Here is a 12,884-nt window from a genome sequence, read left to right on the forward strand (position 1 = left end):
GAAATACAGTAACCCAAATTAATAAATCAGGCATGGTTTTAACATCAGATTAGACACAGCTGAAGAGTGAATTATCAAAATAGAAGACAAATCTGAAGGAAGTAATCAAAATGCAGCATGGAAAAACAAAAGGATAGAAAATATGAAGAGAAAGGTAAGATACAGAGAACGCAGTGATTTTTAGCATACTAACTAAACTCCCAGAAAATATTGATAGAAAAGAAAGTAGAGACAATATTTGTAAAGATAATGGCTGAAATCTTATCAGAGCTTAAGAAAAGTATCACATAATTCAAGAAGTCCAAAAATATTCCAGGCAGAATATATTTTTTAAATCCTTACCTAGATTCATTATAGTGAAACTATAATGAAAACTTTAAAACCAGCTGGAGAAAGAAAGCAGGGTTCATTCAAGGTGTGATAGACTGATAGTAAACTTCTCATTCAACAGGAACATGGAAGCCACAGGAAAGTACAGTGATGTTTTAAATGTACTGAAGGAAAATAACCGCCAACCAGGAAAAAACATCTTTCATAAATGAAGGTGAAATAAAAGACATTTTTAAATCAACAAAAGCAAAATTCGCCACTAGAGGATTCATGCTAAAAAGAATTTCTATGTAGAAAATAAATGTAGTTACCAAAGGGGAAGGGGAGGAATAAATTAGGAGTATGGGATTAACAGATACACACTACTGTATATAAAATAGATAAACAACAAGAATTTACTGTATAGCATAGGAAACTATTCAATATCTTGAAATAACCTATAATGGAAAAGAATCTGAAAAAGTATACATGTATTTGTGTGTGTGTGTGTGTGTGTGTATATATAAAACTGAATCACTTTATTGTACACCTGAAACTAACACAATGTTGTAAATCAACTATATTTTTAAAAGAAAGAATTTCTAAAGGGTGTTCTTAAAAATATAAGGTATAGAGATCAAAGAATTTAATAAATATATGGATAAAGCTAAATGAATACTGACTATATCATAATAATGTCTTGTATTTAAATGTATACAAATATTTACATATATAATACATCCTATTATAAAACATTACAAAAGTAGCATATAAGTCAGGAAAAGTAAATGGTTTTAAGGTGTTCTAAACTCTGTACATTGTCTGGGAAAAAGATAAAGCTATTGATTTACATTAGACTTTGATAAGCAAAGGTGGAGTACAACCTAATTGTGGAAGATAAATGCGGAAGATAAATTTAAAAGCTCCTAGAAGATAACATAGAACAGTATCTTTATGACCATGAGATAGGAAAATATTCCTTAAATAGGACACAAAAGGCACTGATTATAAAGGCAAGTAAATTGATTACATTAAAATTAGAGACTGTTCATCTAGACACTATAGAAAGAGTAAAAAACCAGAGCTCAGAGTGGGGAAAGATATTTGCAACACATATAACTAACAAAAGACTCATATACGTATTACAAATCTGTAAAGAGAAAGGCTCATCACCCAACAGAAGATTGAGCAAGAGGTTTAACAGAGCGTTTCAAAGAGAGAAAATCTAAATTGCCTTGAACATATGATAATGTGCTCAATCTCAACCATCAGAGAAATACATATTAAAACCACAGTGAGATACCACTACACACCCAACACAGTGGTTTAAATTTTTAGGTGATTTTTTTTTTTTTTTTCTTTTTTGGCCATGCCACACGGCTTGCAGGATCTTAGTTCCCCAACCAGGGATCAAACCCGGGCCCTCGGCAATGAGATCATGTAGTCCTAACCACTGGACCGCAAGGGAATTCCCAATGGTTTAAAATTTTAAAACTGACAATACCAATTGTTGTGGATGTGGAGTAATAGGAATGCTCCTGTGTTGGTGGGAATACAAATTAGAGCAATCATTTTAGAAAACAATCTGGAATACCCAATAAGCAGCAATTCTACTCAAGTATGTGTGGCCCAACAAAAATGTGTTCCTGGCAGTATTATTCATAGTGGCCCAAAACCAGAAATAAGTCATCTATCAGCAGTAAAAGGGATGAATTATGATGTATTCTTACAATGAATATTCAGCAGTGAAATACTGTACTCACAAGAAATGAATAAATCTTACTACATAAAGTTGAGCAAAAGAAACAAAACAAAAATAATATATGCTGTAAGAATCCATTTATTTATATAAAGTATTTTAAAAGGGTAAAACTAATATGTGAGGTTAGAAATCAGGATAGTAGCTACCTCTGGGGAGCAGGAAAGTGTGTGTGGTGACTGGGAGAAGCACAGGCTACTCATAATGTGCTATATTTCTTGATCTGAGTGGTAGTCACATGAGTGTGTTCAGTTGGTGATAATTCATAAAGCTGTACACTTATGGTTTGCACATTTTTCTGTATGTAATTTCCCTTCAGTTTAAAAGGTCCTTTAAAACAGATAGTGTGGGCTTCCCTGGTGGTGCAGTGGTTGAGAGTCCGCCTGCCAATGCAGGGGACACGGGTTCGTGTCCCGGTCCAGGAGGATCCCACATGCCGCGGAGCAGCTGGGCCTGTGAGCCATGGCCGCTGAGCCTGCGCATCCGGAGCTTGTGCTCCGCAACGGGAGAGGCCACGGCAGTGAGAGGCCCGCGTACCACAAAAAAAAAAAACAAAAACAGAAAATGTAATTGAGAGAGTACTCAGTGATACATGTGATTTACAGGAACTCAATTATAAAGTGATATCCTCCTCAGGATAATTTTGAATAAAGCCTCTCCTTATATTGGTGACATGGGGTATTGTTTACCTGTCTCTCTCCCCAATAGACTCTGAACTTTGGTGGGGGCAGGGCCTGTGCCCCCATCTGTACCTGACAGAGCAGTTTCTCACTGTTTGTGGGATTCACGAAATAAGGTACTAACCTGAGAAATGTGCTCCTATTCCCAGGTTAAGAAAACAACTGAGGCCACCTTGCAGACGATACAAGATATGGTCACCATCGAGGACTACGATGTTTCTGAATGCTTCCAGCACAGTCGTTCCACAGAGTCTGTGAAGTCTACTGTCTCTGAAACCTACCTGAGTAAGCCCAGTATTGCCAAGAGAAGAGCCAACCAGCAGGAGACCGAGCAGTTCTACTTCATGGTATGCCTGCTGCTTCCCCAGCCACTCTTGGGGCTCAGATCTGGGGGCCCCAAGTACTGTTTCTGGAGTTGCATCAGAATCACCTGGGGTTCTTTACTAAGATCAGAGTTTCCAATTCACTAGGTCTGGGATAGGGTTTCGGAGATAGTACTGATATGCAGACAAATTTAAAGAGGACCGCTCTGAAACAGAACTTTTAGATTATTTAATGAACATACATGTCACCAGGAGAGCTTCTAAAAATGCAGGTTCTGATTCCAGTAGGTCTGGGGAGGGAGGCACCTGAGAGCCCATATCTCTAATAGGCTGATGCCAAAACACTTTGCTTAGCAAGGTTCTATGATCTAAAAGACAAAAGTGGCTGGATTTTAGATATCCTATGGGAAGTTCCTGGACACTGAATACTTTTTTTAAAAGTTAAAAACATCTTTGCTTTTGCAGAAACTCAGAGAATATTTGGAGGGTAGTAATCTCATCACAAAACTTCAAGCCAAGCATGACTTGTTGCAGAGGACCCTTGGAGAAGGTCAGTTATCTGACATAGTTGGGGAGATGACCTGGATTATATGTTGTGTCATGTATGTATTCCATAAAGAGTGTGAACTGTGAATTTGTGCTGGAAGAAGCAGAGAACACTGTATGTTGAGATGTGGCTTTATCTGTGTAAGAATCAAGTTCTCCCTGGAACTGTTTTCTTTATGAGCTTGATGCTAAGCAGAACAGGGAAATCTAGCCAACACAGAGCTCCAGAGGAAGGGTCTTCAGAGCACAGTGCTCCTAGGAAGAGAGAAGTCAGAAGGAGCTGCACCTGTTCCTACCTGCTGACCCCACGCCCCCCAGTCACTTCTTCCTTTCCTTCTTGGACTTCCCCACCCTTCCAGCCCCACCCCTTTTGTTTAAATGGACTAGTATTCGTTGTCCCATCTAATGCCTGTTTGGACTCTAGAAACCAGTTAAACCAGTTTGGGTGATTTTCTTTTCTTTCAGTAGGCATTGGTTTTACTTGAGAAGCAAACGAATTCTATTAAGCATATTGCTGTATCTAATGGTGCCAAAAACAACAGTAGCTACCACTAACACAAGGCCCTGTCTGTGCCAGGCATTGTTCTGAGCTGTATATATATAACTGGGCACTATTAATTTCCCCATTTTTACAGATGGGAAAACTGAGGAGAAAAAAAAGGATTAAAGTAAAGGGTACAGTGTAGATGTTATTGCTTCCCTTTTCATCTTCATGAAATTTAAAAGGGAAAAAAAAACACAAATGAAGTTTCTGTCCTAAGTACCTCATAATCTGTAATACATTTAATTATCTTTTATTCACACTAGATCTTGCTGGAAGTTATAAAAAATGAAAGAGAATACAGATGGGAGAGGGAAATCAGGGGACTGAGTTGTGTAAATAACTTGGGCCAAAAAGAGTTTGCTCCCTTGACCTAAACTCTTGCCTCCTACCATTTTAGAACCTTCCTTAGCCATAAAGCAGGGTTTCCATCACCTTATCTCCTGGTTTCCTCTAAGCAACCATTATCCTCTGGGAATGTCCACATGGAGAAAGATCATCATAACCTGAAACTCCGTGTATTGCAGTTAGGAGGACAGACTCTAAGATAAAAGGCCAATTTCACTTAGAAAAAAAACAAATAACATTTAAAGGGCTAAGAACTGTCTTTAAAAATAAAATAACCAAATACAATATGTGAACCTTCATTAGACTGTGAATCAAAAAGCAAAGTTGGGCTTCCCTGGTGGCGCAGTGGTTGAGAGTCCGCCTGCCGACGCAGGGGACACGGGTTCGTGCCCCGGTCCAGGAAGATCCCACGTGCCGCGGAGCAGCTGGGCCCGTGAGCCATAGCCGCTGAGCCTGAGCGTCCGCAGCCTGTGCTCCGCAACGGGAGAGGCCACAACAGTGAGAGGCCCGCGTACCAAAAAAAAAAAAAAGCAAAAGTTATAAAAGGCGTTTTAGGGACAACTGGGGAAATTTAAATATAGACTGCATATTATATGCTATTATTTAATGAATTTTTAACTTTCCTAGATATGATAATGGTATTATGGTTATGAAGGAGAACATTCTTATTCTTAAGGAATGCTTGCTGAGTGTCATAATGTCTGCAGCTTACTTTCAAATGGTTCAGGAGAAAAGATATATATAAGAGAGGGAGAGAGAAGGAAATAAAGCCATTATGGCAAAATGTTAACCGTTGGGAAATCTAAGTGAAGGGCGTAGGAATGTTCCCTGTACTAATCTTTCAGTTCTTCTGTAACAGAAGTTTGAACCTTAAAAAAAAAAGCCCTTTTTTTCTTTGAATAGTTGACTTACCTCAGCAATTATGTCCTCTTTTTTCTTTGTTCTCCTCATGATATCATGTAAAGTCTTTTTTTCTTTTTTCCACTTTTCACAAATGCCTGATATTGCAGTGATGCCCTAAGGTCTATTGCCAGTCCCAAAGCATAAATAATCTTCAGTGCAGATGAATACTTAATAGGCACAAAGTCCTTCCCTACAGGACTGGAGACACCATTTAAGAAATTGTGAGTTGGAGGGAATTTAGTAGTGGGTGAATTCATTCTTGGCACTGCATGTAGACACGTGTTAATACTCTTGGGATCCCATTCTGAAACTTTTGTGGTCCTCATTCTATGTAGATTCCCTTATGTCTTCTGGAGAGAAAGCCCCACCGGTTGATATTATTTTACATGCCATTTTGGCTAGGGCTCTATTTCAGCCAGTTCACTGAATCCGTACGCCAGATTCCGTCTTCAGCTGCTGAACTGTGTAAAGCTGTATCGTACCTTGTGAGTTCCATGCCAGGATGTCTTCATCTTGTAATTACTTTCAATGGTTTCCGGTGTCCTAGCGACACAAGCTTGTTCACGTGTACCAGGCGTTCGCTGGACTGGGTTTATTCTGCGCAAGAAACTGGATGGTTCTCACCCAGTGCCGGCAGACCCCCTGGCTGCAGACCTCTCTGCTCCCCAGCCCTGCCCCCCGTGCAGGCTTGGCAGCACACAGTTGTGCTGCATGGGCTCGTTGCTGGCGGCTTTGCCCAGAGACACGCAGAGCATGGGGGCCGTGCCCCACCTTTTAGCTCGGCCATTGTGAGCCCTTTGACTTTCCATGCAAGCCCTGTTCACATTAATAGGCTTACACCAAAGGAGACCAGGCAAGTTCATGGCGCCTGTACCACAGTGAGATTATCCAATGGTGAGCCCTTAAGAAGGGATCCGACTCTGGGTTTGGCCAACTAAGGTTAGTAGCACAGTATTAAACAATGTGTTTGGGGACAGTCCTGACTTTTTATGTAGAAATCACAGCTCCGAGTTATACTAGGCTCATTGCTACAAAAACTGCCTTCATAGTAAAAGAAACAGAGCCTAACTCAGGGATTTAGCAGTTGATCATACACAGCTGAAACTGTAACTGCGGACACGTGTTTGGCCTGTCTTGCTCACTTTTGGCAGGCTACCAGTGGCCCAGTAAGTCCTTTGATTTACAGCACTGCAAAGCGACTAGATTGGGCTGTTAAAGTGGCACTGTCAAAATTCAGAATTCCACATCTTTGAAAACATCCGAAATAGAAGGAAACACATCATGCGTTGTTAAGACCAATATCGTCCTCATCATCTTCATCATCCTTCAGCAGCACCATTATATCATTTTGTGATGTCTTTGTTTTTAAATTGGAGATGTTCAGTCGAACACGGTAAATGAGCTATATAAACTGAGGCACTGAAATTTTTTTTCTTTTCTATTTTAGTAATGAGCCTTAGTGTTCACATTGGCTTCTTTGAGTGCAGCATTTGGAGTTAAGGGGGTGTAAATATCAGTGTAATTTTTGCTGAACATAGAAAATCTAATACTGGAAGTTGAGTTCCATGTTACATTGTTTCTAGACCCAGGCATAAGGTTTCTGACAAAGGAATTGAATAGATGATCCTCACTTAATCCTTTGTCTGTCTTTGGGTAAGAGTACAAATATACTTTCAAAAGAGAAGCTGATTGTGAATAATTATGTTTTTTAGAAAAGCACTGCAGGTAGTTGGTATTTTTAAGGAAGAAAAAGGGCTGGAAAGTAACACCGGGAGTCCGTATCCATCATTCGTTAGGGACAAAATCTAGGGTACCTCCATTCAGTCTGAGCTGTGCACATTTTAAATATTTTATCTAGTTTGGGGACTCAGATTGCAACCAAATTAATATTTCGGTTTTTCCTTTTACTCTGTGGACATAAAACACATTTGGGCATGAAAACTAATTCTCTTCCTAATTCTCAAGTAAAATTTTAAAAGTAGTCAAAGTAGGTGCTTGTACCAAGAACAAGATAATTCTGGGTCATGGGTCATTCTTTTCTTCCAAATGGCTTGCATTGGGGTGGGAGGAGGAGTTCTCTGTTGTTCTTAATAATTAAGTAGCCTTCCAAAGAAAGTGATTGAAATTTAATCCTCAGACCACTGGAAGCGTTCACATTTCTCTGGGAAACAGATTCTTCTAAGCTTGCGTGTTATTGATCTATTAATGATGATACTGATTGAAAAGAAAACCTCATTCACCAGTTAAGACACACTCAGTACTATTAGCAGAAAAAAACGATGGATGCGGTGGTGGCAGTTATACTGTGAATGATAGTTCTTGCAAAGCTTGCTCTTGACTCATTGATCAAAATGTATCTTTTATAGGTTTTTAATTTTTTATCAAATACTACTAACCATGGATGGATGGAGCAAAATGATTTTAAGCCATTTTACATAATCATTTTCTAACTCTAGTGAATATTCAGTTGGGATATTTTAACAAAATAGCAAAACTTAAACATTATAAAGCATTTCATTTCTAAGGAATTAACATCTTTATCATTGAATCACTTGAAAGTTATTAACCTTTGTGATTCTCTTTAATTTGATAGATATTAGATTTGTTTAATAATTTACTTAATTTATTAAATCTTCAGTATTTTGTATTTGGCTTTAGCCATATGAGGTGGACAGATAATGTAAGCCATAGTCTCTACCTGTCTTCTAGCATCTTTCAGAGTATTTGCTGGGGAAAACGAAAGACTTAACATTTTACAATATATTGGATTGGCCAAAAAGTTCATTCGGTTAGTGACTACATTGTGCAATAAAATTCTTGGCAAAATGAAAAATGTCTTTTATTTTCACTTAAAACAGAACGCACTTTTTGGCCCGCCCAGTATCACTTGGGAACTCAGATCTAGAATTAAAACAAACCTGAGCCTTAGTGCCAGACCCACCACATACTGACCATGTGACCTTGGGCAAGTCACTTGCCTTCTCTATGCTCAGTCTCTTCTGTAAAATAAAAATAGTAATAGTACCTACTTCATAAAGTTGTGAAAATTGTGAGTTACTATAGAGAAAGTGCTTAGAACAGTGTCTAATAAATATTAGACATTGCTGTTTTTATTGTTGTTATTGATACATATATAGTTTATGTCATACTTTTATGTTGTAATAAAGTATGCAGAATGGCAGAATATAATACAGCACAAGCCAGCTATTTCCTCTGCCTTCCATCCTTTGTTCATTCTACTGACCCACTGGGTGATCTCAGCTAGCTCCCATGGCCCCAGCACAACCTAAAGGGTGGTAACTCTTTAAACCTTAATCTCCAGCACTGTCTTCTCCTTGTGCTTTAACCCTGTATAGCCAGCTTCCTGCTGAAGGCTATCCTGGAAGACATCACACTCAGCTCACCGTCTGCTCTCTCCGCTTTCTGATAGACCTCTCCCACTTAGAAATAGCTATAAATTCTTCTGGAGTTCTGTGTCCACCGTCTCTTTTTTCTTGTTCCCCAAAATAGCAGAAGGCCAGCAGAAGGAAGGGACTTCCAGTTAAATGATAGGTAGAACTGGGTAATGGAGGAAAAATCAGATTTTTCTCCTTTCCCCCGACCCCAACCCCAAGTCATGGCCAAGGACAGATTCTACCAAGACTTAACTGTAGCCTGGATCTGTTTGAGAAAGGTATTCTCTGATATGAACTGGTGCCCCTTGTTTAGTAAATGGGTATTAGCAAAATACCTTATGTCACTTGTTATTCAAAAGCAGATGATAGAGTAAAAGACTCGTTGCAGCCTGGCAGTGTTCATTCACCATTCCCAACCAGGCAGCTCTCTCTACGGATTGTTACATTGGCCTTGCCCTACAAGCCTGAATCACCGCATCGTGCTACTATGGGCTGGTCTCACCTGTTTGTGCTGCAACATGACCCTTCTCTGCCAGCTGTATTTTCAGGCTGTTTCAGGACCGTATCATCATTTTGCAAATAAACAAGTTGAATGGTTTAACTCTCCCACACCCCTTCCCACTGCCCTAAATATAAGAGAGAACAGACAGCAACCCATAGACATATTCAAACTTGAAATTACCTCAGTTTGTAGGAGCACCACAAAAATACAGAGCTGTTATTTAAAACAAATCAAGAAGCCTGAATGTGTAAGAACTCGTGTTTTAAGTGACAGAGAATTCTGTGAAAGGCTTTTAGCTTACAAGTTGGTGGAATGTAGCATAGTTTAATGTCCTTGTACTTTAATATCTGCAAATGTCATTTCCGACTATAAAATGCAACTTCTCTCCCTGATTTCATATTATAAACACCAATTTAATCTAAAGGAAAAGGAAATTGAGTTCTCCTAACCCTACGTGACCCCCTGCTTCTCTCTCACAAGTATCAGTCAAGGCGGGGAATAACTAACATTCAAATCTTGGATGTGTTTTATTTGTATTTCATCTTTGAACTTACAGTTAAGATCAAGCAGGAGCTTCCCTGGTGGTCCAGTGGTTAAGACTCTGAGCTTCCTCTGCAGGGGGCTCAGGTTCAATCCCTGGTCATGGAACTAAGATCCCACATACCACATGGCACGGCCAAAAAACTAAAAAAAAAAAAAAAAAAAAAGATTACGCAGCTATTTCTTTATTTAATAAAAAATAAAACTCCCCGGGCTTCCCTGGTGGCACAGTGGTTGAGAGTCCGCCTGCCGATGCAGGGGACACGGGTTCGTGCCCCGGTCTGGGAAGATCCCACGTGCCGTGGAGCGGCTGGGCCCGTGAGCCATGGCCGCTGAGCCTGCGCGTCCGGAGCCTGTGCTCCGCAACGGGAGAGACCACAACAGTGAGAGGCCCGCGTACCGCAAAAAATAAATTAATTAATTAATTAAAACTCCCTGCCCCATATTGCCAAGTGAAATACGTTTCTCTAATCTATAGAATTTATTAAATTTTATGTATAGATTTTATGAAATATTTACTTTGAATATTTTATCTATCTTTATATACTGTCTTCATGCTCCTCACCATAAAATGTGTAAGTTATTATAAACTCAGCATCATAAATCAAGGGACAGATGATACAAAAGATTGCCCAATGCATTGCACGGATGCCACTCAGTTGACTTATTTTAATTTTTTTTTTCTGCAGGTCATAGAGCTGAATATATGACTACAAGGTAGGAAAATATTTTATCATAACTCATTGCATCTCACTCTCTTATCTCTTTTAACAAGCAACCATTTAAATGCTGCAAGAATGAAGATATTTTGTTAATGAACATGGAAGATAGTTTGGGCTTGACAAAACAGTAACATGAAGTGTTGGGGGTTCTCACAAAACCAGATTTGCTCTGGAAGATCTGAGGGTTTCCCAGTGGAATTGTAAAGCTCTTTAATGAGCAGACTCAGTTTAAAAAAAAAAGACATAAATTGAATGGGTTTGATTTATCTAATCCAAAACACTTTAAGTTTCTAGAAAGAGTCTGATAGGATTTTTGATTTGATAATTTAATTAGCAAGCAATATTATGCAAATATCTACTGTGTTAGTTACTTCTTGCTCCTGTATGGTGTATAAAAACTAGAGCTATGTTGAATACTCTTAGGATTTTAGCTCTGCCCCTGTTTGGTTTACTTTAAAAATTTAACTTTTAATGCCTAGTATCATATTGCACTTTCTTTCTTTTTTTCCTCCTTTTTCTCCCCTTTTTTAAAATTCTTAGAAGGACTTTGATGCTACTGCTGAGAAGGAAAAGCCTTTTTGGAAGCAGGTTCTGATTTGGGATGGGGAAAGTTTGTGGCAAGTTTTATTTTTCTCTGTCAACATTTGTACAACAGCCAGAAATTATTCTAATTGACATAGCAAGAATTCACACTTTTAAAGTTGAGTTCTCTTTGAGGTAGGAGGCATTTAGAACACTGGTGTGTCTGTTGCAGTAGTTGGCAAGTTGATTTTAAGGTTCTGCAATGTTCCTGCTAGGCAGTTTATTCAAAAGGAAACCCCTCTTACTTCTCGGTGAACCAACTAGAAAGATACAGCTACTGACTTGTCTAAACTTTATGAAAATACTGAGGTTTTTCTTCCCTGTGTCAGTGACAAAGAGGCATATTACTCCTGCATAGTAATATGTGGTTTTTTTCACATATAGTGTCCCTTTGCATTATCAACTATTTTACCTGTTTCTAAATTATAATTAACATAAGGCACTTTTTTAAAAGTTTTTTTAAAGGAAGGAGTGCAAATATATATTTGCAATGAGAGCTGTACTTGCCCAACAGACTTGATATTCACATCACCCTGACTGGTATTTCCTCTCATCCACATGGGCATTCTACCTAGAAAGCCAGATTATCTGGAAGTTGTGTGGCAGGCACGCAACCAGAAGGAGTCATACAATTCGAACGTTGAATGAACGTAGAATCTGTTCACCTGATGTGTACGTGGCAGAGCCAGGTCCATCCGTGCACCAGTCTGCCTGCCGAGCCAACTCTGCCGTGCAAAGTACCTTGATAAGCACTCAGGCAGTTTATTTTAACCTCAGATCCCTCTCACAGCTTTAGTAGCTTCATATTTGTCTCATACTTTTGATGTGTCAAGAGAGGCAATTTTCAGGCTTTGGGGAGAAGACTCAAAAGACATCTCTGCGTTAGCCCCAGCCAGGAGTTTCTCTGCATCTCTCAGTGATGCAGGAATAATTATCCAGTGCCACTGGGGGCTTCTTTGGCTCTAGCTACAACATTTGCTTGTCCCCACTAACCAGTAACCAAACAAAATGAGCCTGTGTTCCTATTCCCTTAGCTTCATCAACTGCTCCAGATAGCATTAAATGTGAAGTTCTTTGGACCTTGTTGTAATAACCACACTTTCTAGTTTCTGTATTTGATGCTTTGGTATCTTGGGGCCTTACTGATCCTGGAGGGACTGCCCCTCTGAGAGTCAGTCAATTCCTAGAGATAGTAAAGGGCTTGCTTACAAGTGTGCCTTTTGTGTATAAAACAACCAGTCCACAGCCCAGACTCTCAGCCACCTCCTTTATCAAGTCTTCACCTCAGGGCCACCATTCCTCTTCCCCAGTCACCCAAAGGCCAGGTACCAAATAGGGACAGCTCCCGTGCCCCCAGGGCCCACCAAAATTATTCAAGGACTAGCCAATCCTAAACCCGCTTACCCTGCCTTGCCTGTTCCTTCCCGTGGGAACCGCAACAAAGGCTCACATTTTCCCTCATTTTTCCTTCCTCCTGAGCGACCTTGGTGCTTCTGCGTGTGCCCCCCTCCCCCGTGTAGTAGCATGCCCCCAACTCTTGGGAACTGTGAGTAACAAACCGTCTTCCCAATAACAGTTGTCTTCTGATCTGTTGCCTCACCATATCTGAGTAAAAATAAAGTCTATATTTTAAAATACTTCTAAAGTAATGAAAAGAGTGGATGAAATCAAGCACATACGGTTAAATTCCTTGGTGGGCAGTTGTTTTGTTTGTTTATACCTACCAGATCCTTT

The 12,884-nt window shown here is 39.6% G+C and overlaps 1 protein-coding gene across 3 annotated transcripts in view; it reads left to right on the forward strand.

The window, feature by feature from the left end:
• The window catches only part of SRGAP1 (SLIT-ROBO Rho GTPase activating protein 1), a 279,039-nt gene that overhangs the window by 212,310 nt on the left and 53,845 nt on the right, over positions 1-12,884 (forward strand). For all 3 annotated transcript variants that reach the window (XR_003432866.1, XM_027106895.1, XM_027106894.1), the window contains exons 9-11: positions 2,898-3,095; positions 3,537-3,621; positions 10,536-10,563. Coding sequence is in view for 2 of the 3 variants with exons in the window: in XM_027106895.1 (XP_026962696.1) it covers positions 2,898-3,095; positions 3,537-3,621; positions 10,536-10,563 (311 nt within the window). In the remaining variant the exon portion in view is untranslated. The remainder of the gene's footprint in view (positions 1-2,897; positions 3,096-3,536; positions 3,622-10,535; positions 10,564-12,884) is intronic.

The sequence above is a fragment of the Aethalodelphis obliquidens genome, unplaced genomic scaffold, assembly GCF_003676395.1.
Source record: "Aethalodelphis obliquidens isolate GAN/ISIS:26980383/991018 unplaced genomic scaffold, ASM367639v1 scaffold8, whole genome shotgun sequence".
NCBI lineage: Eukaryota > Metazoa > Chordata > Mammalia > Artiodactyla > Delphinidae > Aethalodelphis > Aethalodelphis obliquidens.